The sequence below is a fragment of the Octopus bimaculoides genome, chromosome 4 (assembly GCF_046866305.1).
Source record: "Octopus bimaculoides isolate indiv1 chromosome 4, ASM4686630v1, whole genome shotgun sequence".
Lineage (NCBI taxonomy): Eukaryota > Metazoa > Mollusca > Cephalopoda > Octopoda > Octopodidae > Octopus > Octopus bimaculoides.
This window is the reverse complement of record NC_142931.1, coordinates 75430053-75457552: the sequence shown is the minus strand read 5'-3', so window position 1 is coordinate 75457552 and position 27500 is coordinate 75430053. Positions and strand designations below refer to the sequence as shown.

The 27500-nt window shown below is 40.7% G+C and overlaps 1 protein-coding gene across 1 annotated transcript in view; it reads right to left on the bottom strand.

Annotated features, from left to right (window-relative positions):
* LOC106882964 (uncharacterized) overlaps window positions 1–27500 on the bottom strand; it is a 125642-nt gene that overhangs the window by 36122 nt on the left and 62020 nt on the right. The window contains exons 21-29 of the mRNA XM_089350073.1: window positions 26332–26370; window positions 23620–23661; window positions 22402–22443; window positions 17987–18028; window positions 4554–4595; window positions 3482–3523; window positions 2400–2441; window positions 1377–1418; window positions 219–260 (exon numbers count right to left, since the gene is read on the bottom strand). Of these exons, the coding sequence (XP_089206199.1) occupies window positions 219–260; window positions 1377–1418; window positions 2400–2441; window positions 3482–3523; window positions 4554–4595; window positions 17987–18028; window positions 22402–22443; window positions 23620–23661; window positions 26332–26370 (375 nt within the window). The remainder of the gene's footprint in view (window positions 1–218; window positions 261–1376; window positions 1419–2399; window positions 2442–3481; window positions 3524–4553; window positions 4596–17986; window positions 18029–22401; window positions 22444–23619; window positions 23662–26331; window positions 26371–27500) is intronic.

Sequence of the window (27500 nt, the reverse complement as noted above, 5' to 3'; positions counted from 1 at the left end):
TATTAGGATCTCATTTATGTTGCCTATGAATACTGAATCTGTTTCACGAAATCTCGTTTGTCTTTTGTAATTTTCGTTGCAACTACTACATTAAATAGCATAAAATGGATTCTTTGACGAACACGTGAAATTATTTTTACAGTGAAATTTGTTTTTAAGCATAAATTAACGCACACATACACACACGCATACATATATATTTATGTTTTCCAACTTACTTCTAGAGACTTCAGGGTACAAACCCGTATCATTGGCACTAGCTGAAAGTGGCAAAAGAAAAAGAAGAGAACTAAAATGTTTTTTAAAGTAAAGACTACATTTATTGAATTAATAAGACATACTTTTTCACTAGTTGAAGTTAGAAGTTCAGGTGTATGCCTATTGACTGCATCCCTATATGGCAACGTACTGGAAATCACAACCCTACCATATTAAAATAAAGATAAACTAGATCTTGATATAATATGCTGTCTCGTTTTATAGCTATTGACCATTATGAAGTCAAGACCATTTTCTACTTTTCATCTAAAATGCGTAAAAAGCTGAAAGATGATACGTGTGTGTATGTATATATATATATATATATATATATATATATATATATATATATTATGAATTTGTGTGAATGTGTATAGAATATTATATCGGTTGAATAACGTTAAAACATGGCCTGGTTTTCACCTTTTTTATCATTGAATTTTAACATTAAAAGAATATTTTGTAATGTACATAAAGATCGATTAGCGCCTCCATACGTTCGGAGTAATCGTCATGTTTCAAAATGTATTTAATTGACAGTTGAGCTCTTGACAACTGCAGTACCTCTTAGAACGCTCCAGCACGCTAAAGTTTTGGAATACGGTTTTGACCAATCCGCATGCTGCTTGGTTGGTGTGTGTGTGTGTGTGTGTGTGTGTGTGTGTGTGTGTGTGTTTGTGTGTATGCGTGTATGTATGTGTATATGTATGTGTGTGTGCGTGTATCTATGTATATATATAATATATATATATATATATGTGTGTGTGTGTGTGTCAGTGTGTGTGTGTGAGTGTGTGTATTTGATTTTGTTTTTCACAGAACAAAAGTTAAGTGAGAAGGAATTTCGGTGATTTTTTGTTACTCATAAGTTTAAATGTTCATCTAGAGCAATCTGTCTAGTATTAGGATCTCGTATATGTTGCCTATGAATACTGAGTCTGTTTATCAAAATTTCGTTTGTCTTTTGTAATTTTCGTTGCAACCACTACATTAAATAGCATAAAATGGATTCTTTGACGAACACGTGAAATTATTTCTACAGTGAAATTTGATTTTAAGCATCAATTTACGCACACATACACACACGTATACATATATATGTATGTTTACCAACTTACTTTTGGTGGTTTCAGGGTTAAAAGTTGTATCGCTGGAACGAACTGAAAGTGGTAAAAGGAAAAGAAAATAAACAAAATATTTTTTAAAGTAAACACTACATTTATTGAATTAATAAGACATACTTTTTCACTAGTTGAAGTTAGAAGTTCAGGTGTATGCCTATTAAGCGAATCCCTATATGGCAGCGTACTGGAAATCACAACCCTACCATATTAAAATAAAGATAAACTAGATCTTGATATAATTTGCTGTCTCGTTTTATAGCTATTGACCCTTATGAAGTCAAGGCCATTTTCTCTCTTTTATCTAAGATGCGTAAAAAGCTGAAAGATGATACGTATGTGTATGTATGTATGTATGTATGTATGTATGTATGTATGTATATATACATGTGCATATATATATATTTTCCGAATTTGTGTGAATGTGTATAGAATAATATATCAGTTGAATAAAGTTAAAACATGGTCTGGTTTTCACCTTTTTTATTATGGCATTTTAACATTAAAAGAATATTTTGTAATGTACATAACGATCAATTCGCGCCTTCATACGTTCGTAGTAATCATCAAGTTTGAAAATGTAATTAATTGACAGTTGAGTTCTTGACAACTGCAAAACCTCTTAGAACGCTCCAATAAGCTAAAGGTTTGGAATAGGGCTTTGACCAATCCGCATGCAGCTTGGTTGCGCGCGCGCATGTATTTAATCTTGTTTTTTACAGAACAAAAGTTAAGTGAGAAGGAATTTCGGAGACTTTTGTTGCTCATAAGTTTAAATGTTCACTCAGAGGAATCTGTCCAGTATTAGGATCTCATTTATGTTGCCTATGAATACTGAATTTGTTTCTCGAAATCTCGTTTGTCTTTTGTAATTTTCGTTGCAACTACTACATTAAATAGCATAAAATGGATTCTTTGACGAACACGTGAAATTATTTTTACAGTGAAATTTTTTTTTAAGCATAAATTAACGCACACATACACACACGCATACATATATATGTATGTTTTCCAACTTACTTCTAGAGACTTCAGGGTACAAACCCGTATCACTGGCACTAGCTGAAAGTGGCAAAAGAAAAAGAAGAGAACTAAAATATTTTTTAAAGTAAAGACTACATTTATTGAATTAATAAGACATACTTTTTTACTAGTTGAAGTTATAAGTTCAGGTGTATGCCTATTGAGTGAATCCCTATATGGCAGCGTACTGGAAACCTCAGCCCTACCATATTAAAATAAAGATAAACTAGATCTTGACATAATTTGGTGTCTCGTTTTATAGCTATTGACCATTTTGAAATCAACGTCATTTTCTCCTTTTCATCTACGATGCGTATAAAGCTAGAAGAATATATGTGTGTGTATGTGTGCATGTATATATACATCGGCATATATATATATATATATATATATATATATATATATATATATATATATATATATATATTGCGAATTTGTGTGAATGTGTATAGAATAATATATCAGTTGGATAAAATTAAAACATGGCCTTCTCCCCCTATTTTATTATGGCATTTTAACATTAAAAGAATATTTTGTAATGTATATATAGATCAATTAGCGCCTTCAAACATTCGTAGTAATCATCAGATTTCAAAATGTATTTAATTGACAATCGAGTTCTTGACAACTGTAGTACCTCTTAGGACGCTCCAACAAGCTAAAGTTTTAGTGTACGGTTTTGACTAATCCGCATGCGGCTTGATTGTGTGTGTGTATGCGTGTCTTTGCGTGTATGTATATACATATATATGTGTTTGTGTATTTTATCTTGTTTTTTACTGAACAAAAGTTAAGTGAGAACGAATTTCGGTGATTTTTTGTTACTCATAAGTTTAAATGTTCACTTAGAAGAATTTGTGCAGTATTAGGTTCTCGTATTTGTTGCCTATGAATACTGAGTCTGTTTTTTAAAATCTCGTTTGTCTTTTGTAATTTTCGTTGCAACCACTACATTAAATAGCATAAAATGGATTCTGTGATGAACACGTGAAATTATTTTTACAGCGAAATTTTTTTAAGCATAAAGTTTCGCACACATGCACACACGCATACATATATATGTATGTTTACCAACTTACTTATGGCGGCTTCAGGGTTAAAAGCTGTATCGCTGAAACTAACTGAAAATGGTAAAAGAAGAAAAAAAAAACAAAATATTTTTTAAAGTAAAGATTACAATTATTGAATTAATAAGACATACTTTTTCAGTAGTTGAAGTTAGAAGTTCAGGTGTATGCCTATTGAGCGAATCCCTATATGGCAGCGTACTGGAAATCACAGCCCTACCATATTAAAATAAATATAAACTAGATCTTGATATAATTGACTGTCTCGTTTTATAGCTATTGACCATTATGAAATCAAGGCCATTTTCTACTTTTCATTCATCTCAAATGCGTAAAAAGCTGGAAGATGATACGTGTGTGTATGTGTGTATATATATATACATGTGCATATGTATATACATATTTTCCAAATTTGCGTGAATGTGTATAGAATAATATATCAGTTGAATAACGTTAAAACATGGCCTGGTTTTCACCTTTTTGATTATGGAATTTTAACATTAAAATAATATTTTGTAATGTACATAAAGATCAATTAGCGACGCCATACGTTCGTAACAATCATCAGATTTCAAAATGTATTTAATTGCCAGTTGAGTTCTTGACAACTGCATTACCTCTTAGAACGCTCCAGCAAGCTAAAGTTTTGGAATATGGTTTTGACCAATGCGCATGCAGGTTGGTTGTGTGTGTGTGTGTGTGTGTATATGTGTGTGTTTGTGTGTGGGCGTGTATGTATATATACATATGAGTGTGTGTGTGTGTATTTGATCTTGTTTTTCACAGAGCAAAAGTTAAGTGAGAAGGAATTTCGGTGATTTTTGTTGCTCATAAGTTTAAATGTTCACTTAGTGGAATCTGTCCAGTATTAGGATCTCGTATTTGTTGCCTATGAATACTGAGTCTGTTTCTCAAACTCTCGTTTGTCTTTTGTAGTTTTCGTTATAACCACTACATTAAGTAACATAAAATGGATTCTGTGATGAACACGTGAAATTATTTTTACAGTGAAATTTGTTTTTAAGCATAGATTTATACACACATACACACACGCATACTTATATATGTATGTTTACCAACTTACCTTCGGAGGCTTCAGGGTTAAAAGCTGTATCGCTGGAACTAGCTGAAAATGGTAAAAGAAAAAGAAAAGAACCAAAATATTTGTTAAAGTAGACACTACATTTATTGAATTAATAAGAAATACTTTTTCTCTAGTTGAAGTTAGAAGTTCAGGTGTATGCCTATTGAGTGAATCCCTATATGGCAGCGTACTGGAAATCACAACCCTACCATATTAAAATAAAGATAAACTTGTTCATGTAGATCTTGATATATTGAAAGAAAAAATACGGGATAATTATTGCTGGAAGTCTGTGTGATCTTAGATGTGCTTCATCAGGACTAAACTGCGATTAAACGAAAACATCAACATCAACAGCAACAACAACAACTATGAAAGCAACAGCAACAGCTATGACAACAACTATGACAATAACCATGACAAAAATAGATGTCTATAAAACTATAGGAAGAGAGGGTATATAGTCGGTTAGATCAGAACAAATAGATAACTGTTGTTTTGTATTAGTGTGTGTTTGCGTGAACACGCACGTGCACGTGTGCACTGTGTGCGTGTGTGGGTGTGAAATGTCGTCTTTATACAAGTTGATGCTGTCGTTAGTACACCGGGTTTGTATCTGGAAGTAGAAGAAAGAATATAAAACATTCTTCTATCGAAATATATTTACACATTATCCTTATATGGACATAAAGCATTTCTTTGTCTCGTGGTCTAACTAATGACATTTTTAAAAACAAGGTCATCCTGTCTTGTCAATATACTTTGGTTAAAATGTCACACCAATGATATAAAATAATTGTCTATCTATCTATCTATCTATCTATCTATCTATCTATCTATCTATCTATCTATCTATCTGTCTGTCTGTCTGTCTGTCTGTCTGTCTGTCTGTCTGTCTGTCTGTCTGTCTGCCCGCCCATCCGTCCGTCTATCTATCTATCTATCTATCTATCTATCTATCTATCTATCTATCTATCTATCTATCTATCTATCTCTCTGATCTGGACGGATGCTAGTCGCATCGGCACGCAAGTAAGTTGGCCTTTTATATGTCAAAAATTTTGCAGTTTTAAAATATTTTTTGTGGAAGAGGTGTATAAGTCTATACACTTCGACCCTATTGGGTTTTTGTAATAGGAAGTGACTCCTTCTGGAGTTTATTTACAAAAGTTTTTGATTTTTCTCCGGCTTATTTGCCATATTTCGTAAAAGAAATATGGCTAGGCCTTCACACGTGGTCGATTTGCCTCTAATAGCAGGCAAGGAGACTGACCAACAAGTCGTTCCGCATGAACGAACACAAGACGTAGAGACCAGGAATGCTGCGTTTACTACTACTGCCTTCACCACCTCCACTACCACCATTACGACCGCCACCAACGACAACAAAACCAAAACCACTACTGCCACCGACATCGCAGCCACCACTACCACCAAGAACAACAATAACAAAAAGAACAACAACAACTCCACTCCTCTTTTGTTCCTTTCACCACAGACAACGGAAGGAGAGAAAGAGAAGAGCATGATGGCCGAACAATTTGCTCAAATACGCCTGAACGCCGAAGAAAATTATGAAAAATATTTCCCGCCACTTCGTAACTCATATGAAGGTCAGAGGAGTACACAAGAAGAAGGTCACCCATCTGCCACAACAACAACACCTACCAGCATCACAACCGCCAACAACAACGCTAATACAGCAACAGTCACCTCTGCCATCAACACCAGCACCACCACCAACAACAACAATAACAAGATCAAAACAAACTTCGCCGAGGCGATAAGGGAAAAAACGACGGTAGTATCTTTTACTGCACAGCAGATAAAAGATACAAAGGCTTTACTTACGAAAGAAAATGACGAGGTACGGATCAACATACCACAAGACATTTTAGAAGACACAAACAAAAAGACAATTATTTATAAAATTTTAAACTCGAAAACAAAAAAAAACAGAAAAAGCAAGCACTAAAAAGATCGAGAAATGCTTGAGATCTGTATGGCAATATAAGGTTTATGTAACTTGGTGGCATAAATTTGCCCATGTGCAAGTTATTTTTCAAAGTGAAGAGTTAGCGAAACGATTCTCAACGCTAACTCTTAAGACAGAAGAGTTAACAATGATACCGAGTTACCTTGGTCAGAGGGTAACAAGGGTTATCATAAAAAATATTCCTCCCACGGTAGATACACTATGGATAACATCAGCCGTATGTGTCGATATGGAGGAAGTTGACATATTGCAAATTAATGTTTCTGAAAAGCAACAGTGGGTGGGTAAAAAATGGAGATCCTTCTCCATATTACCCAGGAGTCACTAAATAAAATACCCACCTACATAAAGTTACCATCAACGCAAAGGCTGTATGTAGTGGTGGAAGGCAGACGACCACGCTGTTACATATGTGGCAGTGAAGCTCACTTCCAAAAGGACTGCAATTCTGCCGCGAAACAACAGCAACAACAACAACAACAGCCACCGGAAAACCAAAAACCCAAAATACCAGCATTATTACCCACACCACCGTATGCACAACTGATCAAGCAGCTATATGCGAAAACGAAAGAACGGCAACAACGAACAAACCAACCCAACCAAACAACACCACCACCTGAGTCAAAAACAGAAACAACACCACCACCAACAACTAAAGACAGACCAACACCAACACCAAGAACAACAACCAAGAAGACAACCACTGAGAACGAAGAAAAGACCAATACTACTCCCAATTCCCCAACAACATACACACCACACACACCACACACCACAACACCATCGACAAACACACAAATAGAACCAAATGCTTTGCCTTTACCTCCTTCTGATTCGTCAGACATTTCGTCTAACGATGAAAGTTCTACAGAATGGCAAATAGCCACAGGAAGTAAAAGAAAAAGATTAAAAACAACCCCAAAATTAAATGCATGCAAAGCAGGGAAATATGTAACCGCTGAAAGCCCCTTGCACAAACAAACCAGCACCAACATCACAAAAATACACACAATGCTATCAGCGATAGACACAAAAAACACAAAACTAATGGACTACATCATATCGCAAACAAACATTTCTGAAGATCATTATAAGCTTAACAATCATCCACGCACTACACCACCGAAACACATCAAAATAGTTCACATCACACAGACGCAGCACCACACACTCAAAACCCTCTTTCCGAATGCGGTTGGGGGGGTTCCAAAAATATTTATCAAAGAAACTCTTCAAAAACCTCATCCAAGATACTTCAAAAGAAGAGGAAGCTAAAACTTTCGAAACGAGTAAGTAACCTTCTCTCTTGTCTCTTTTACTGTCGTGTATGAAACACAAATTTCGACTTCAACTATGCTTAAATTAGGTTGTGTAAATGTACGTGGCTTGGCGTCAGCTTGGAAGCAAGGTTACCTTCTAAATGACATCAAGTCACAGAACATAGAAATCATAGCTATCAGTGAAACCAGACAAGTCCATGTTTGGTGGTACCGCGGCGCTTTTTCGGAAGAGTCTGAACCTAAAAGTAAGGCCAATATTCCTAGACCCGGAAGGTAGGCTGGTTGTCTTGGACGTCGATGGCACAAACGGGTGTGCTTTCCGTCTGGTGGCAGTGTATGTACCGTCCTTAACGGGTCGGGCGGATTTCCTTAGACGTCTAGAGGTTTTCCTGGGAACGTCACGACCTTTACTGTTAGTAGGGGACTGGAACGCTACCTTGGACACGCATATAGACTATGTGGGAGTGGATAGGAGTAGAAGGGGATGTAAGTGCCTCCAAGACCTGCTCAGACGTTTCCATTTGTCTGACAGGTTCCGACTCGACCATCCGAACGTGCCAACGTGGACTTGGACAAACCGCGTCGGATCGTCGAGATCGTATCTAGATAGAGTTCTATGTAGGACAGCGGATAGAGATAGTGTAGGATGTCCACAATTTAAAATAGTCAGCTACACAGATCACAAGTTTGTGACGTGTACGCTCGACTTAGATAAGACACATAGGCAGGGTCCCGGTTACTGGAAACTGAACGCTTCGCTCTTAGCGCGGCAGGTTTACAGGAACCGGATTAGCGAATTAATTATGAGGGCGTTAACAGGAGCCATCGTTAACAACCGCTGGTGGTTTGCCCTGAAAATGGCAATCAAATCGGAATCTATTAGGTTTAGTAAAGAACTAGCGATAGATCGAAATAGAGAAGAGGGAGACTTAGTTAAGAAACTAGAAGAGGCACTTACAACCGGCAGCGCAACCAACGTTTTGGCTGCGAGGATGGCCCTCGACCAACACCTCAACACCAAACACGAAGGTTGCGTCGTCAGAGCTAAAATGCGTGCCTTAAGGAACGAAGGGATCGAAGCTGCACGAGAAGCTCGGGTGGCGGAGGCGCAACGCGGTAACAGAGCCACCATTCGGTCTCTAATCGATGAACAGGGATGTAGTTTGCTCGAACCCGAAAAAGCACCGCGGTACCACCACCACCCATGTTTGGCAGACAGGGAGAAAAACAGCACTTTGCTCGACCGTTCGGTGCGAGCGGTGGGTCGGAACGCAGGATGGACTTCACTGCCTACCTGACCGGCCTGCCGCGGCTCTCGGCGGGAGAGGCAGAGTGTTGCGAGGTTCCCATCACAGCTGCTGAAGTAAGGGATGCTATGGCGGGCTGCGCGAGGGATAAGTCGCCTGGATTGGATGGTCTACCCTACGAGCTGTATTGTCAAATGCCAGACTTGTTTGGCGACCTCTTGGCATCAGTCTACTGCAACTGGCAACAAAACGGGAGAATTCCCGGTTTCGTGAGCCGAGGTGCAGTGACATTGCTGAAGAAAGACCCAAACAAGGGGAATTTTATAGATAATTTCAGGCCCATCACTCTGCTCAACGCAGATTTGAAAATTTTGGCCAAAGTAATAGCCGAGAGGTTGGCGCTTGTCATCGATAAACTGGTCGATGGGGCGCAAACATGCGCCGTGCCGGGTAGAAGTATCCATGACAACCTCCACCTCATGCGCTACATCATGGACAGGGTAGTTAAGGATCCTGGCATGGGTGGGGCGCTGATCAATTTAGATCAATCTAAAGCCTTCGATACCTGGCGGCCGTCCTCAGGGCAGCTGGCTTTGGTCCTGTATAGCGGCATCTGATCGTTAATTCGGGTAAACGGTCACCTGTCAAAACAGTTCGACATCACGCGTTCGGTCTGTCAGGGATGTCCCCTGTCGGCGCTTCTGTATGTATTGACGCTCGAACCACTACTGCAGAAGCTGGCGACACTGAGGGGTATCCCACGAGAGCTGGGTTGCGGGACGAGCGTGTCTGCATATGCGGACGATGTCACCGTCATAGTGTCGAGCGAAAAGCACGTCGAGATGCTAGGCGAGACACTTAAAGAATACGAAACGGTGACAGGAGCAAAAATTAACCCGGAAAAGTCAGTGGGTTTGTTACTCGGCACCTGGAGAAGCAAGCCCATACCGTCCAACAGTGACTCCGTAGTGGGACGCTGGACGGACGGACCGGTTAAACTGCTCGGGGTCTGGTTCAGTCCGGACCTCCAAATGGATAAGAACTGGGACGAGATCACCAGTAGAGTGATCAAACATGGGCTGAGAGAAAGTTATCTCTAAAAGGCCGGGCGGAGGTGGCTAATGTGTATATCGCATCAGTCATCGATTACCGCCTGACCGTCGTGCCTTGTCCCGATGCCACCATCACGAAACTAGAACGCATACTTTTCCGCTTTCTGTGGAAGGGTGGCGTTCCGATGGTGAGGCGATCCATTTGCTGTCAACAACCGTTACGTGGAGGACTGGGGATGCCGTGGTTAATGATGCGCAGACATGCGCTGAGACTGCGGCATCTCTGGAACTTCATTGACGACGGTGAACAGGTGTGGGCGCCGTTTGTGAGGCACGCCTTCCCGCAGCTCGTCTCACTCACCGAACTGCAAACATGGATCAGGAAGAGACCGAAACTGGGCGATTGGCACCGCGAGTGTCGCCAAGCTCTACAACAGCTCTGCCGTCCGGGATCAAACTTGTGCAACTTCCAAACGACCAATGCGTTCTATAGAGGACTAGTGGGGGGGGGGGAGGTCTGATGACACTCTCGGGGCAAACCTGGGTGTCGACGAGAAATTCCTAACCCGCCTCTTCAAGACGACGTTCGGGCCGGGGCCTATGGATAATTTCCAGAGATCCCTGGCTTGGCAATGCTATCGAGACGCACTACCAGTTCGAGAGAAGATCTACAGACACGGTTCGAAAACCACCGGACCGACCTGCCCGAGATGCGGTCAGAGCGACGAAACCGTTCTGCACGCACTCGTGCAGTGTCCAGATATTTCAGAGCTGTGGACCTTCGTCGAACGGCTGTTGTCGCGTGTGGGACGAGCCCACTTATCAGCCGAGTCTATCGTGAATATTGTTCCGCCACCTTCCTTTAAACGGGAAGGAAAAACGGTTTTTGTAACACTGATAGCTATGGCAAAAGAATGTGTGTGGTGGACGCGTTTGAAAGGTCTACAAACAAACACTTTCCTCTCTGGTCAGTCCCTCGTCAACTTTTTCAAGTACCACTTGAAAAGGAGGATGAGAATAGAGAGAAAAGTGTTGTCGAATGAAAGTTTCAATAAAAAATGGGTAAATGTGGCAAGAATGGTAAGAATGAAAGACGACACCGTTTTAAGCATAGACTTGTAACAAAAAGAGACAAAAAGAGAGAAGGTACTTACTTTCATGTACCTTTAAAAAAAAAAAGCCTGAGGTGACCGTGGTCTTTTCCGTAGGCTTTTCTCTCCACGGATAAACCTAATCTGTTCCCCGTTTTTTACATCGACTGTGATACACGATCCCTATTGATCGCCCCCCCCCCACTTTTTTTTTCTTCCCGCGATCCCTTTTGATCGAAATTATACCCCCCCCCCCCCAGAAAAGCTCTACTTTGTAATTTGTCCATTTTCTGTATTTAGCCCTGTGTGGCTATAATAAAAAAAGATATCTATCTATCTATCTATCTATCCATCTATCTATCTATCTATCTATCTATCTGACGGACGTGCTGTCACATCGGCTGCAGAGGTAAACCTCTTTTTGACCTTCTATTGCCCACATTTTGTTGGAATTTTTAAATATTTTTGTTGCGAAGCACCTAAGCTTCATTTCTGTGTATTTTCAAAGGCAGGAATTGGCCCCCAGGGGCAGTTTCGGCCCTAGAAAAATCAAGAAATTTCCTTCTCGACATTTGAAAAATGTCGAGAAACACAGATTGGAACGCTTGTCTTGTTCTTTTAATGAGCATTTCCTGAGGCTTCAGATGCCAGAAGAGTAAAAAGAACAGAGTAGCGCGTGCTCACACAGTGACAGGAACGCAGTTGCTGTAAACGTCACAAAGACGGCGATTACAGCTACTAACAGCCCTCTCACCACCACCACTTACAACAACAACAACCAAAAAAACAACAACAACAGCAAAGACGCAAATTTATACGTCACGGATACTGTTAACAGCCCTGTCACCACCACCAACACCAACACCAACACCACCAACAAAAACAAAACTGTAACCAAGGTTACAAAACCATGCGTAAAAACCGTCACAAATGTCTCTGACGTAAGCACCATTGCTGCTGACGCCATCATCATCACCACCACCAACAACAACAACAACAACAACAACGACAACAACAACAACAACAACAACAGCAAGGACGCAAATTTATCGGCCGTCAGCACCGACACCACCACCTGTTCAACAAACTCTGCTGCCACTACTACCACCTTTCAACCCGGCAGTACCAACACCAACATAAACAAAAATGTTCCAAAGAACATGTCCGCCAGCACAACAAAAACAAATTTCGCCGATGCTATCAAGGAAAAAAGGAGAATAGTGACATTCACACAACAACAAATTAAAAATACAAAATCCCTTATTACGAAAGAAGGCGATGATGTTAAAATAAACATTCCAAAAGAAATTATAGAACAAAAAAACAAAAAAATGCATCATTTATAAACTGGTAAACACAAAAACCAGACGTGCAGAAAATTTTAGCACAGATAAGATCGAGATGTGCCTTAAACCTGTATGGGCTCATCAAGAGCATGTCACGTGGGGACGGAAATTTGCCATGGTACAGGTGCGCTTCATAAATGAAAATTTAGCGAAGCAATTTTCGACACTCTCTCTCCGCACAGATAACTTGGTGATGATACCGAGTTATCTTGGACAGAGAGTGACCAAAGTAATTATAAAAAACGTGCCATCAGAAGTGGACACCCAATGGGTAGTATCGGCCGTATGCCTCGAAATGGAGGAGGTAAATATTTTGGAAATTACGGTCGTAAAGGAAAAGAACTGGTGGGGGGGGGAATCTGGAAATCCTTCTCCACATCACGGAGGAGGCTTCACGGAAGATTCCTCCAAACATTAGACTGGCCGGGAACACAAACTGTATGTGGTGGTAGAGGGCAGGCGGCCTCGCTGTTACTTATGCAACAACGAGGCACATCTGAAAAAGGACTGCACACTGGCCGCTAAATAAAAACAACAACAACAACAACAGAAGCAACTACCAAATACCCCCAACAGAAAAACTTTACTACCAACACCACCAGCAACACAAAAAACAACAACAGAAATATCAGCAATAACCACAACAGAAAAGACAACAGAAACTGCAAAAACAGAAGAGAAAAAAAAAGAGAATTCCAAGACTGCCTCTCCCTCCCCCATATCACATACACCACACACAAATAACAAGCAGCCAACACCAACAAAAACAGCAATACAAACACTCACAGAAACACACACAGACGCACGAAATTTGCCGTTACCTCTTTCTGACTCCTCAGAACTCTCATCGGATGAAGAGAGTGGGGAAGGGTGGCAAATAGCTACGAAAGGAAAGAGGAAGCGCAGTAAGAAGAAAACAAAACAAAATGCAAACACAAACAAAGCAGGGAGATTCATATCTCCCGAAAATACTCCTAACACCAATAGTAATATGCAAAAAACAATGCTAACAGCAATAGACAATACAAACACAGAGTTGATGAATTACATCAACTCTAAAACAAACATCACAAATAACGACATCAAAACAAACAACCACCCACACACAACACCGCCAAAACACATTAAAATTTACCATGTATCACCAGCATTGCACCACAAAATAAAATCCCTCTACCCCAACTCGGTAGGGGCATGTCAAAAATATTTGTGCAAGAAATTGTACAATAGCCTCCTTGGTGAAAAATCCAAGGAGGAAACAAAACTTGCAAACAGTAAGTAGCTCACTTTTCCTTTCCGTTTGTGCTTTAAAGCACACGTATAGATAGAATCATGGTGAAGATTGGCTGTGTGAATGTGCGTGGCTTGGGGTCCCCTTGGAAACAAGGGTACCTCTTAAATGACATCAAGTCACACAATTTAGATATCATAGCCATTAGTGAGACCAGACTCCATGAACCGCGGGCCCTAAAGTCCATGTTTGGCGGACAGTTTAACATTTATTTTCTCCCTGTCTGCCGAGGATGGGCGGTAGTGGCACGGCGGTTCTTTTTCGCAAGAGTCTGGATCTCCAAGTAAAGACGATATTTACGAACCCGGAGGGTAGACTGGTTGTCCTAGATGTGGACGGCAGCGATGGAGGCGCTTTTCGGCTGCTGGCAGTTCATGTGCCTCCTTTAACAGGTCGGTCAGACTTCTTTCGACGTCTAGAAGTATTCCTGGGAACGTCTCGTCCCTTACTTTTAGTGGGGGATTGGAATGCTACCTTGGACACGCATCTAGACTACGTGGGGAGTGACAAAACTAGAAGGGGATGCAAAGGCCTCAGAGACCTGCTCAGACGCTTCCAGTTGTCTGACAGGTACCGACTCGACCACCCAAATGTGCCAACGTGGATTGGAGCAACCGCATTGGGTCGTCGAGATCGTATCTAGATAGGATAGTGTGTAGGACAAGAGATAGAGATAGTTTAGGATGTCCACAATTCTACATAGTCAGCTACACGGATCACAAACTTGTGACGTGTACGCTAGACTTAGATAAGGCACATAGGCAGGGTCCCGGTTACTGAAAACTAAACGCGTCTTTCTCGTCGAGACAGGTTTTCAGAGACCGGATTAGCACATTAGCAAAGAGGGCTTTGACGGGAGCCATCGTCAACAACAAATGGTGGTTTGCCCTCAAGAGAGCAGTAAGGGCGGAAGCAATAAGGTATAGCAGGGCACTAGCTGTAGAGAGGAACAGAGTAGAGGGGGAGCTAGTGATAAAGTTAGAAGAGGCATTGCGAAGTGGCATCGCATCCGACGTTTTAGCGGCGAGGCTCGCCCTCGACCAACACTTCAATGCTAAACACGAAGGGTGTGCTGTCAGGGCAAGGATGCGTGCTCTGAGGAATGAAGGTGTTGGAGCCGCGCGAGAGGCCCGAGTGGCGGAGTCGCAGCGGGGTAACAGAGCCACCATCCGGTCTCTGGTAGACGAACAGGGGCGCGAATTGCTCGAGCCGAGCAAGATGTGCGAGGCGTTTCAGCGGCATTTTGCCCGACTGTTCGGGAGGAGTGGCAAGCGAGAAGGCAGGGTGGACTTTTGTGCCTACCTGCACAGCTTGCCACGACTTTCGGCAATAGAGGCGGAGTGCTGCGGAGGAGGTGAGGGACGCGATGGCGGGTTGCTCGACGGACAAATCTCCAGGTTTGGATGGTCTGCCCTACGAGCTTTACAACTGTATGCCAGACTTGTTTGGAGACGTCTTGGCGGCCGTGTACTGCAAATGGCAGCAGAACGGGAGCATTCCCGGTTTTGTGAGCCGAGGAGCGGTAACGCTGCTGAAGAAAGATCCAAACAAGGGGGACGCCATAGATAACTTTAGGCCCATCACTCTGCTCAGTGCAGACTTGAAAATTTTAGCCAAGGTGTTAGCCAAGCGGTTGGCGCTTGTCATCGAGAAACTGGTCAGCACGGAGCAGACGTGCGCCGTGCCTGGCCGGAGCATCCATGACAACCTCCATCTGATGCGCTACATCATAGAGAGGGTAGTTAAAGGACCTGGCATGGGTGGAGCCCTGATCAATTTGGATCAATCGAAAGCTGTCGATAGGGTAGACCATCGATACTTGGAGGCCGTCCTCGAAGCGGCCGGTTTCGGTCCCGTTTTCCGCGGCTGGATGGCTGCCTTGTACACAGGCATCCTTTCGGTTGTTCGCGTCAATGGACGTCTATCGGGACCCTTCGCCGCTCCTGTACGTATTGACACTCGAGCCACTACTGCGGAAGCTGGCGACGCTGAGGGGCATCCCGCGAGAACTGGGGTGCGGGACGAGCGTGTCGGCATACGCGGACGACGTCACCGTCATAGCGTCTAGCCACGAGCACATCGAGCTTTTCGGCGAGACGCTGAAAGACTACGAAGCGGTGACGGGAGCGAAAATCAACCGAGATAAGTCGGTGGGTTTGCTGCTCGGCACCTGGAGAAGCAAGCCCATACCGTCCGGCAGCGCCTCAGTAGTGGGACGCTGGATGGACGGTCCGGTCAAGTTGCTCGGAGTCTGGTTCGGTCCGGACCTGCAAACGGAGAAGAACTGGGACGAGATAACGAGTAGGGTGGCCACTCTCTGCCGGCAAAGGTCGGGAGGAGGTGGCGAACGCGTACATCGCGTCCGTCATCGAATACCGCCTGACCGTCGTGCCTTGTCCCGATCGCGCCATCCTCGAAATGGAGCGCATCCTCTTCCGCTTTTTGTGGAAAGGAAGCGTTCCGATGGTGAGGCGATCCGTTTGTTGTCAACACCCGCTGAAAGGAGGGCTGGGCATGCCGTGGTTGATGATGCACAGACATGCGCTGAGACTGCGACATTTCCGGCTCTACGTAGACGACGGTGAGCAGGTGTGGTCGCCGTTTGTGCGACGCGCTTTCCCGCAGCTCGTCTCCATGACCGAGCTGCAGTCGTGGATCAAAAAGAGGCCGAGGAATGGCGAATGGCACCGTGAGTGTCGCGTTGCTCTGCAACAACTTTGCCGTCCCGGGTCGACCTTGAGCGGCTGCATCACAACGAAGTCATTCTATAGGGGATTAGTGGAGGGCAGGTACGACGACGATCTCGGGGCGAACCTGGGCGTCGACAAGGAATACCTGACCCGCCTGTTCAGGACGACTTTCGGGCCGGGACCTATGGACAACTTCCAGAGATCCCTGGTCTGGCAGTGCTACCGAGAAGCGCTACCCGTTCGGGATAAGCTCTATAGACACGGCTCGCGAAATGCGGGGCCGACCTGCCCGAGATCCGGTCAGAGCGACGAAACCGTTCTGCACGCACTCGTGCAGTGTCCAACCATTTCGGAGCTGTGGGCTTATGTCGAACGACTGCTGTCACGTGTGGGACGAGTCGGTTTATCAACCGAGTCTATCGTCAATATCGTCACGCCTCCTTCCTTTAAACGGGAAGGAAGAGCTGTATTTATTGTACTTGTGGCTATGGCGAAAGAATGCATTTGGTGGATGCGTCTGAAAGGATTAGAGACAAACACTTTCCTCTCTGGTCAATCTCTCATCAACTTTTTCAAGTATCACTTGAAAAGGAAGGTGAGAGTAGAGAGGCAAGTGTTGTCTAGCAAATGGTTCGAAAAAAGATGGATACATGTAGCAAGAATGGCACGTATAAATGACGAAGCCATCTTGACCATGATTCTATAAAAGGTTTAAAATTTTGTAAACAGAGAGTTACTTACGTTTCTTGCATAAATAAAAGAAATTTTATTTAACAAATTCTGACACTAAGGACCGAGGTTACCGTGATCTTTTCCGTAGGTTTTTCTTTCCATGGATAACCTCCCCATTTATTGGGAAATTTTTGTAATATTTTCTTTTTTTTGTACATACTCTAAACGTTTTCTCGATGCCTTTTCATCGTTATCCCCATTTTAATTTTTTACTTTATTTTCGTCCCCATCGAAAAGAAAAACTCTACATTTGTATTTTGTCCCCTCTATGTTGAGCCCTGTGTGGCTAATAAAGAAACATATCTATCTATCTATCTATCTATCTATCTATCTATCTATCTATCTATCTATCTATCTATCATCTATCTATCATCTATCTATCTGTCTATTTATCACATGTATATGTGTGTTGGAGTATGTGTGTGTGTGTGTGTGTGTGTGTGTGTGTGTGTGTGTGTGTGTGTGTGTGTGTGTGTGTGTGTGTGTGCTTTGACCCTCACCTCGTAACAACGAGTACTGGTTTGTTTGCGCTCCCGTAACTTAGCGGCAGGGCCAAAGAAATCAAGTAGCAGACTTAAAAACAGATAATAAGTACTGGTGTTCATTTGTTCAATAAAACCCTCTAAAGTGGGGTCCCAATATGGTCACAGTCCAATGACTGAAACAAGTGAAAGATAAAAATAAATGATTTGTATATCAACTTACATTTTGCATACATACCAGTAACTGTTGCGTTTGTAGTAGTATCTAAAAGTAGAAGAAATGATATTATTTACATTCAAGAAACAATTGCGTTTCTAATATGGAGTGTATAAGGCGGTGACCTGGCACAAACGTTAGCACGCCGGACGAAATGCTTAGCGGTATTTCGTCTGTCTTTACGTTCTTAGTTCAAATACCGCCGAGGTTGACTTTGCTTTTCATCCTTTGGGGGTCGATAAATTAAGGACCAGTTGCGTACTGTTGTCGATCTAATCGACTGGCCCCCAGCCGCAAAATTTCGGGCCTTGTGCCTAGAGTAGAAAAGAATATGAAGTGCATAATCAGCTACAGAGGTGTGCATTATTGTTGTTATTGAATGTGAGAGTAGCGAATGCCGTCAAAGTGACACTGGAGTGCAACTATACGAAGCCTAGTATACACATCATGACTACCCATCTGCTAAGATTACATCAGACACATGTATCACAACCATATGTACGTGACATGGTGATATCATATCAGTATACACAGTGCATGACCTTGTAGGTGGGTCTCAGAATTTTCTTCAGGTCGAGTTCCTCATCCCTCTCAAAACGTCCTTGATAATGTTTAAGGATGTTAAACAAAACACCCATGTTTCCAGAGGTGAATTATTGAAACCTCAGAGAATTCCCCTTAACACATGGCTATGATGCTCCCCGACTACTTCTACTCATGATCAGAAGTGGCTGCACATATCGTCAGCCACTAAAGGACATGCTCAACTGGTTAAGGCCAAGCAATTCACAAGCAAATCTGTGGTATTGAGCAGAATATTTACTGTACGCCATATTTTATATGTAAACAAAACATGTACATGATAGCACTTCCAATTAGTTAAGATCAGAGACCATGTGAGCCAGTGTCTGGGATTGTATCAGAGCATTTATAATTGGCGGCCAGCTGGCAGAAACGTTAGCACGCCGGGCGAAATGCTTAGCGGTATTTCGTCTGTCTTTATGTTCTGAGTTCAAATTCCTCCGAGGTCGACTTTACCTTTCATCCTTTCGGGATCGATAAATTAAGTACCAGCTGCGTACTGGGATCGATCTAATCGACTGGCTCTCTCCCCCAAAATTTCGGGCCTTGTGCCTAGAGTAGAAAAGATTACTATTATTATTATTATTATTATTATTTTGTTTCCATTTCTTTCTGAGTGTCTTTCCGACACCTAGTGCAAGGAAACCTTATGTATGCATTTGCTACTAAAATAAACACACCAGATTGTCCATTTTCAACGTCAAGTTAACTGATAGAAAAAAAAAAAGACGAAAGAAAGAAAAAAAGGAAGCAGGAAAACGAAAAAAATAGGAAAAACATGGAAAGAAAAAGAAAACAGAAAATAAAGGGGCAAAAAAGAAAAACAAATCCACAGTGACAATGCACTTCGCAATATTTATGACATGTCAAACGATCTTTTGCACTTCTTGCATGGATTGTAAGCTAGGGTTCATTCTCGAATAATTTTCAGTTCCTTTTTTGATAATTCCAAGTGCTCTTACAATGACTAATATTGTAACCATCTTGAGATGCCACATTATTCGATTTCAGTTTATAATTCTTTATATTTCCTGAGCTTACGAAATGTTTTGCCGAGATATTATGATCACAAGGTATGCTCATGTCAATCAATAAACAAACTTTATTGTTTTGGTCTTTCACAACAATATCTGGTTTATTAATTTTGATGATCCGGTCTGTATGTACTGGAAAGTCCCAGAGAATCGATACACCTTCTCCCTCAGTTACAACCTCAGCGTGGTGCTTATACAATTTGTCAGCAATTTTGGTTTTATAATGCCGACATATTTTCTAGTGTAAATATTGGTCAAGTCTGTCATGTTTTGATTTATACTCTAGAAGTGCTAAAATTCTACACCCTGTAACTAAGTGGTCCCTTGTTTCAATCCCATCGTTGCAGTATCGGCACTTTGAGTCTACTCCAATTTTCATCACATTGGCTTGGTAGATGCGGGTCAATAAACTCTCTGCCTTTAGCCTTGAGGTCAGTAGCCACTGATGAGTGTGCTTCTGGTCTACATCAGCTTGTTTACTACGGGCCACATATTTGCCATGCAGAGGTTCCCACCTCTCAGTCAGTTGTTTATTCCGAGCCTTTATTTATTCCGAGGTATTTATAAGTTTGTTCCTGCTCAAGTTCTTTTATTATTATTATTATTATTATTATTATTATTATTATTATTGTTATCGTTGTTGTTGTTATTTGTTGTTGTTGTTGTTGTTGTTGTCCTTCTTCTTCTTCTTCTTCTTCTTCTTCTTCTTCTTCTTCTTCTTCTTCTTCTTCTTCTTCTTCTTCTTATTATTATTATTATTATTATCATTATTATTACGCTAGTGCATGCTCATTTAGGTAGCATGCATTTTCATTTTATTTTCAGGTTTGTTGACAAATTTCTTCAAATCTCAACAAGGCGTGGCGATGAGATAAGAAGCTTGTTGCCCAACCACTTGTCTTCAAGTTCTGTCCCACTGTGTGACACTTTGGGTGAGTGTCTTCTACTATCACCTGGGGCCGACCAAGGCCTTGAGTGGATATGGTAGATGGAAACTGAAAGAAGCCGTCGTAATATATATATATATATATATATATATGTGTGTGTGTGTGTGTGTGTGTGTGTGTGTGTGTGTGTGTGTGTGTGTGTGTGTGTGTGCGTGCGTGTGTGTGTGCGTGTGTGTGTGTGTGCATGCATACTAGCTGAATAGCCCGTCGTTTATGGGCAGCCTTCTCTGACAGATAGGCCTCTTGATCAGGTCAGATTTGTGCAATTTTTCACAATAGACTTCGTTGAGGATGTTTTTCCATTTAAAATTATTTACATGTCTGTTCGACCGTTTCACACGACTTTATTCATTAAAACTTAATTAAAACTTCAGAAGTTCTTACAACTTTGGTCGTCGTAATGCTTTGCTTTCTTTGTTTAATAAAAATTCTTTCTCGTTATGATTTTGCTTTCATTTTGTGATAGACAACTATCATGCAAAAAATGCTAGTTTCTAACTCCTATTTTCTGAATAGGTAAAGTTGATTAAACTTTAAACCTCAGTAACATTTTTCTGAAATTTTTCTGGAGCAAAGAAATAATGAAATCGGATTTAACGTGGAAAATTATTTCAATCTACCAAATTTGAAAATTTTGACGTAATTTTAAAATTTCACAATGTGACAACAACAAGGAAGACACTACAAGAATAGAGAGACAGGCATAGGACGTCTCTCTCACTCTCTCTCTCTCTCTCTCTCTCTCTCTCTCTCTCTGTCTCCCACACACACGTATTGAAACACACACACATTTACAAACTTGCATAGGTAATCATGAGTATGTTCGTATTTATGTATGTATATATATATGTGTATATGTGTGCGTGTGTTTCTGTGTGTGAGTGTTTCTTTGCGATGGACAGCAGAAAAAGCCACCTCTTCTTAAAGCTACGTATTCCTCATACCAACCTTTCTTTCCCTTCCTCGGCGTTTTAAAAGTTACTTATGACAGCTGCATTGACGTTATCATCCCACCGTCACTCCATATTTGTCGCTTACACAACGCTGTTATCCCCTTCCCTGATATCAGCCACATTCACTATGCTATGACATTTCCCTCATATTAACACTCTTGCACCCTTCTCAATTTTATCAAATGTTAGCCCAACCCTAACTAGGGGGCCCATTATAGATTGTTATTGAAATCCAATTAGCTTAAAATTGAACTGGATGTTTGTTTAACATGTATGCAAAGTTTCGTCAAGTTTGGTTCACTGGTGTAGGCAGCAGGGTGGTAACTGACAGATCGACAGACAGAAATTGCCATTTCTGTATTATAAATATGTATATTTGTAAACGGAACAAATGGATACCAGTACTTATTATCTGTTTTTAAACCTGCTACTTATTCTATCGGTTTCTTTAGCCCTACCGCTAAGTTACGAGAGGGCAAACAAACCAACGCCGGTGTCAATCGGTGGGGGAGGGGATAAACAGACACACGAAAGACACACACATACACACACACACAAAGATATATATATAAAACGTCATATGTGTGTGTGTATGTGTGAGTGTGGTTTTGTGTCTGTTTGTCTCCCTACCACTTGACATATATATGTGTGTGTGTGTGTCTTTGTGTCTCTTTGTACCCCCCCCCCCCACCGCTTGACACCGATGTTGGTTTGCTTACGCTCGAGTAATTTAGCGGTAGGGCCAAAGAAACCGATAGACTTAGTAGCAGACTTAAAAACAAATAATAAGCACTGGTGCCCATTTGTTCTGTTTAAACCCTTCAATGTGGTGTCCCCACATGGTCGCAGTCCAATGACTGAAACAAGTGCAAGATAGAAGATAAATGATTTGTGTGTCAACTCACTCTTTGCATCTTCAGCAGGAACTGTTGTGTTCATGGCAGTATCTAAAATTGAAAAATTTATTGTTATTAATTGTGAACACTTTGCAGTGAATAAAGAAAGTATTATTATTATTATTATTATTATTATTATTATTATTATTATTGAGGCATCGAGCTGGCAGAATCGTTAGCACGCCGGGCGAAATGCTTAGCGGTATTTCGTCTGCTATTTCGTGGTCGATTAAATAAGTACCAGTTACACACTGGAGTCGATATAATCGACTAGCTCTCTTGCCCCAAAATTTTCAAGGCCATGTGCCTAGAGTAGAAATACTACTACTACTACTACTACTACTACTACTACTACTACTACTACTACTACTACTAATAATAATAATAATAATAATAATGATAAATAATTATTAGAAGGCGGCGAACTGGCAGAATCGTTAGCAGGTTGGACGAAATGCATAGCGGTATTTCGTCTGCTGCTACGTTCTGAGTTCAAATTCCGCCAGGGTCGACTTTGCCATTCTTCCTTTCGGTCGATGTAATCGACTATCCCCATAAGGAAGAAAGAAAAGTCGATAGATATGACAGGTTAGCTTGGGAGGTTAGGCAGTTGTGGTCGATGAAAAAGGTAGCAGTAATACCAATAATTGTCGGAGCGCTAGGAACAGTGAGCAAAAATCTCGAGAAGTACATGGAACAAATAGGGGATGCAATAAGAGTGGAGCACTTGCAGAAAACAGCACTACTTGGAACCGCTCGAATACTCCGGATGGTGCTCGAAAAATAAGAGGTCTTACCTTAGTTCACTGGAAGTGAACAGCTGACACTGTAGTACATCTCCAGCGTTAGAAGCTGTGCAAAGGCAACAGTAATAATAATAATCTTTACTACTCTAGGCACAAAGTCCGAAATTTTAGGGGAGGGGCCAGTCGATTATCTCAACCCCAGAACGCAACTGGTACTAAATTTATCGACCCCCGAAAGTATGAAAGGCAAAGTCGACCTCGGCGGAATTTGAACTCAGAACATAGCGGTAGCGGAATCATTGGTACACCGCACAAAATGCTTAGTGACATTTCCTCCGTTTTTACCTTCTGAGTTCACATGCTGCCGTGGACAACTTTGCCTTTCACCCTTTTGGGGTCTATAAAATAAGTACCAATTTAAAACTGGGGTTAGTGTAACCGATTTACCACTTCTCGAATGTAAAGATATAAATCAACTTACCGTTTTTGCCTTCAGTAGCAGCATTTGCAGCTTCGGGACCGGCTGAAATTAGAAGCGATAATTTTATTCAATTTTAAAAAGACTTGCCGAACAGAATTTCTGCAGTGTCTGCTAATCTTCCTTGTGAAGGTGCAATGACCCAGTGGTTAGGGCAGCGTACTCGCGGTCATAGGATCGCGGTTTCGATTCCCAGACCGGGCGTTGTGAGTGTTTATTGAGCGGAAACACCGAAAGCTCCATGAGGCTCCGGCAGGGGATGGTGGCGAACCCTGCTGTACTCTTTCACCACAACTTTCTCTCTTACGTTCTGTTTCTGTTGTGCCTGTAATTCAAAGGGTCAGCCTTGTCACACTGTGTCACGCTGAATATCCCCGAGAACTACGTAAAGGGTACACGTGTCTGTGGAGTGCTCAGCCACTTGTACGTTAATTTCACGAGCAGGCTGTTCTGTTGATCGGATCAACTGGAACCCTTGACGTCGTAAGCGACGGAGTGCCAACAACAAGCTAATCTTCCTTTACAGTTTGAGTCTGAATCTTGCCGTATTAGCTCATGTAGTTTTCTGTAACTTACTCGGTGTCTCATTAACTCTGTTGTCACAATAATTAAAACCATTTTTTTTTTGCAATGCTAGAAATCAGTTATAACCAATGTCTTATAGATAAAGGAATCGTTTGTCTATAGTAGAGGTTCAATATTGTTTCAAATTTACTGCAACATCAACAACTCCCAGTTCATGGCCAGTACTTCATTTTATCGACACCGAAAGAATAAAAGGCAAAAATGATCTTGGTGTGATTTGAACTGAGATTGTATTTTGTCCGAAGTTCTGACGTTTCTGCAATACCTTCATCATCTTAATCGGGTAACTTGTCCGGACCAACAAATCAAATTGGTCTTTCGCTAACGAAAATATTTCATCTGCGCACACCACGGTTACAGAACTGTTTGTCTACGATATAATCGGTAATCTTTGCCTTACAAAGACAGGAATCTCGAACATCCTAAAATGTAAGGGCATTATGTACTTGAAACTATTATATCTTCCTGATAGATTTTTAAAAATGCATAACAACGCAGTTATCACAGAGAATAAATCTGATACAGGATCATGAAATGTAATTCGTGTCACGTTATGCAAATATTTATGTCAAATATGTATTCTAGCTATTCAATAAACAGACATGTAAGAAGACAAAACATACATTCACTCTCGCATATTATACAACAGTCTATCTATCTATCTATCTATCTATCTATCTATCTATCTATCAATGTGTATATATATATATATATATATATATATATATATATATATATATGTGTGTGTGTGTGTGTGTGTGTGTGTGTGTGTGTGTGTATTTATATAGTAGAAATTGTGCTTGCGTTTAGATGTACGACTGCTACCGTTATGTTCAACGTATATTATCCAAATCCAACCTGCTTCCTGCATAGTTAAATAATTTCTATATTGAGTTATTATTAGTTATGAGCTACGAGGGGAGATAGAATATGTTCACGTATTTATTTATATATATGGGTACATATACACTTCTGACATAATTGTTAGCTTAGGTCGAACCCACATATCAGGTAATGCATATAGTTTGGTATACACACACACATATGCTTCTTACATACATGTAACTTCTTTTAAGAACCAGAAATAAATACACCCAATATGATAAAGATTAAAGTAAAATAAGCAGATAGTATCAATAAAGTTTCAAACATAAATTATTTTTACAAAACAGCGAAATGCGCTGAAATAAGTTAAAATGATACATCCTTTGGTGTATGCATCCTCACACTGAGTCGATGACGGTTAGATCTAATGATCGCATATTTTACACCTTGGACGCGTAATAATGATTACACAGCATCTTAGTGCTGTACTACATGTGTAAAAATTTATCGAAACAGTTTTTCAATAATGAATATCATTCATTCCATTTTCTATCATTTATCTACACACACACACACACACACACACACACACACACACACACACACACACACACACTCGCAAATGGGATCTTTTTTAAAACGGGGGCCACATTTTTCATTAATGTTTTACGTAGTGTTTTTGGTACCGAAAGACTTTCAAACTTCGTATACTTATCTATTTTGTGTTATAGAACAGAAAAATATTTTTGTATTCGAATTTATTTCATGTAAAAAATTGTCTTATTTCGATAATTTCAACCAATCACTGACAAGTATTCAGTTGTTTACATTTACTCCTTTGGCTGATTAAGCGGTGTAAAGCGTATTTAATTTCGATAGCTTCGTTTTTCTTTTTTCTTTTTAAATTTGCTATCACCGATAGAATTGTTTCAGAATCGTTTGTTTATGTAGTCGGCACTTAATGTATATGGGCTGAATGGACGTCAGTGATTGGTTGAAATTACAGAAATACGACAACTTTAACATGGAATAACTTGGGGATTTCTGTTTTTTTTTTAAGAAGACTAAGAGAAAAAGATGTTTTATATGACACATTCTACCAGTGTTCCAAGTTTCAAAGTGTTTCGTTAATGAAAAATGTGGCCCCTGTTTTAAAAAAGATCCCGCAAATGTATGTATATATATTCCTGTCGCAGGCAGATTTCGGAATAATATGCATTATGGATTTTGGAAGGGAAATATATTTTCTAGATCTCTCTCACAAATTAACGACATGAATATTGTATATATGAGTTAACGACGTACCATTTCCACCAGAAGCAAATCTTCCGAATGAATAAGCGCCTACAAAGAGAAAGGAAAAAACATTATACTATATAATAAACTCTACAAGCAAATAATAATAATAATAATAATAATAATAAAAAATACATGGAAAAAGATACATAAGTTTGCCAAGAATTATCTTTCTCATCGCAGATCGGTGGCTATCGGACGCTGACGATGGGAAATAACCCTGAAACTCGAGTCCGTTCGTGCTACAGATGACGATGAGAGGGATAACTTCCCTTGGCAAAACAAACAGGACACAGAAGTGTGTCGATAAGCCAGCTGGAGGAGATGTCCTCCTGGGGCTAAAAGCAACAGTGACATCCATCCCTAGGGGTCAGCTACATTTAAGTGGCAATATACTTCACTTTATCGTGCAGTTACTGTTAATACCTCGTTTAGAGAATTAACATTGCTTAATAATAATAATAATAATAATAATAATAATAATAATAATAATCTTTTCTAATCTAGGCACAAGGCCCGAAATTTTTGGGAAGGGGCCCGTCCATTAGATCGACCCCAGTACGCAACTAGTACTTAATTTATCGACCCAAAAGGATGAAAGGCAAAGTCGACCTCGGCGGAATTTGAACTTAGAACGTAAAAAACGGACGAAATGCCGCTAAGCATTTTGCCCGGCGTGCCAACGTTTCTGCCAGCACGCCGCCATAATAATAATAATAATAATAATAATAATAATAATAATAATAATAATAATGGATCTTTTTTAAAACGGGGGCCACATTTTTCATTAATGTTTTACGTAGTGTTTTTGGTACCGAAAGACTTTCAAACTTCGTATACTTATCCATTTTGTGTTATAGAACAGAAAAATATTTTTGTATTCGAATTTATTTCATGTAAAAAAATTGTCTTATTTCGATAATTTCAACCAATCACTGACAAGTATTCAGTTGTTTACATTTACTCCTTTGGCTGATTAAGCCATAGCTTCGTTTTATTTGCTTTTTTCATTTTAAATTTGCTTTTTTCATTTTCTTTTTTTTTTCTTCGTTTTATTTGCTTTTTTCTTTTTAAATTTGCTGTTTTACCCTAACCCTAACCCTAACCCTATCACCGATAGAATTGTTTCAGAATCGTTTGTTTATGTAGTCGGCACTTAATGTATATGGGCTGAATGG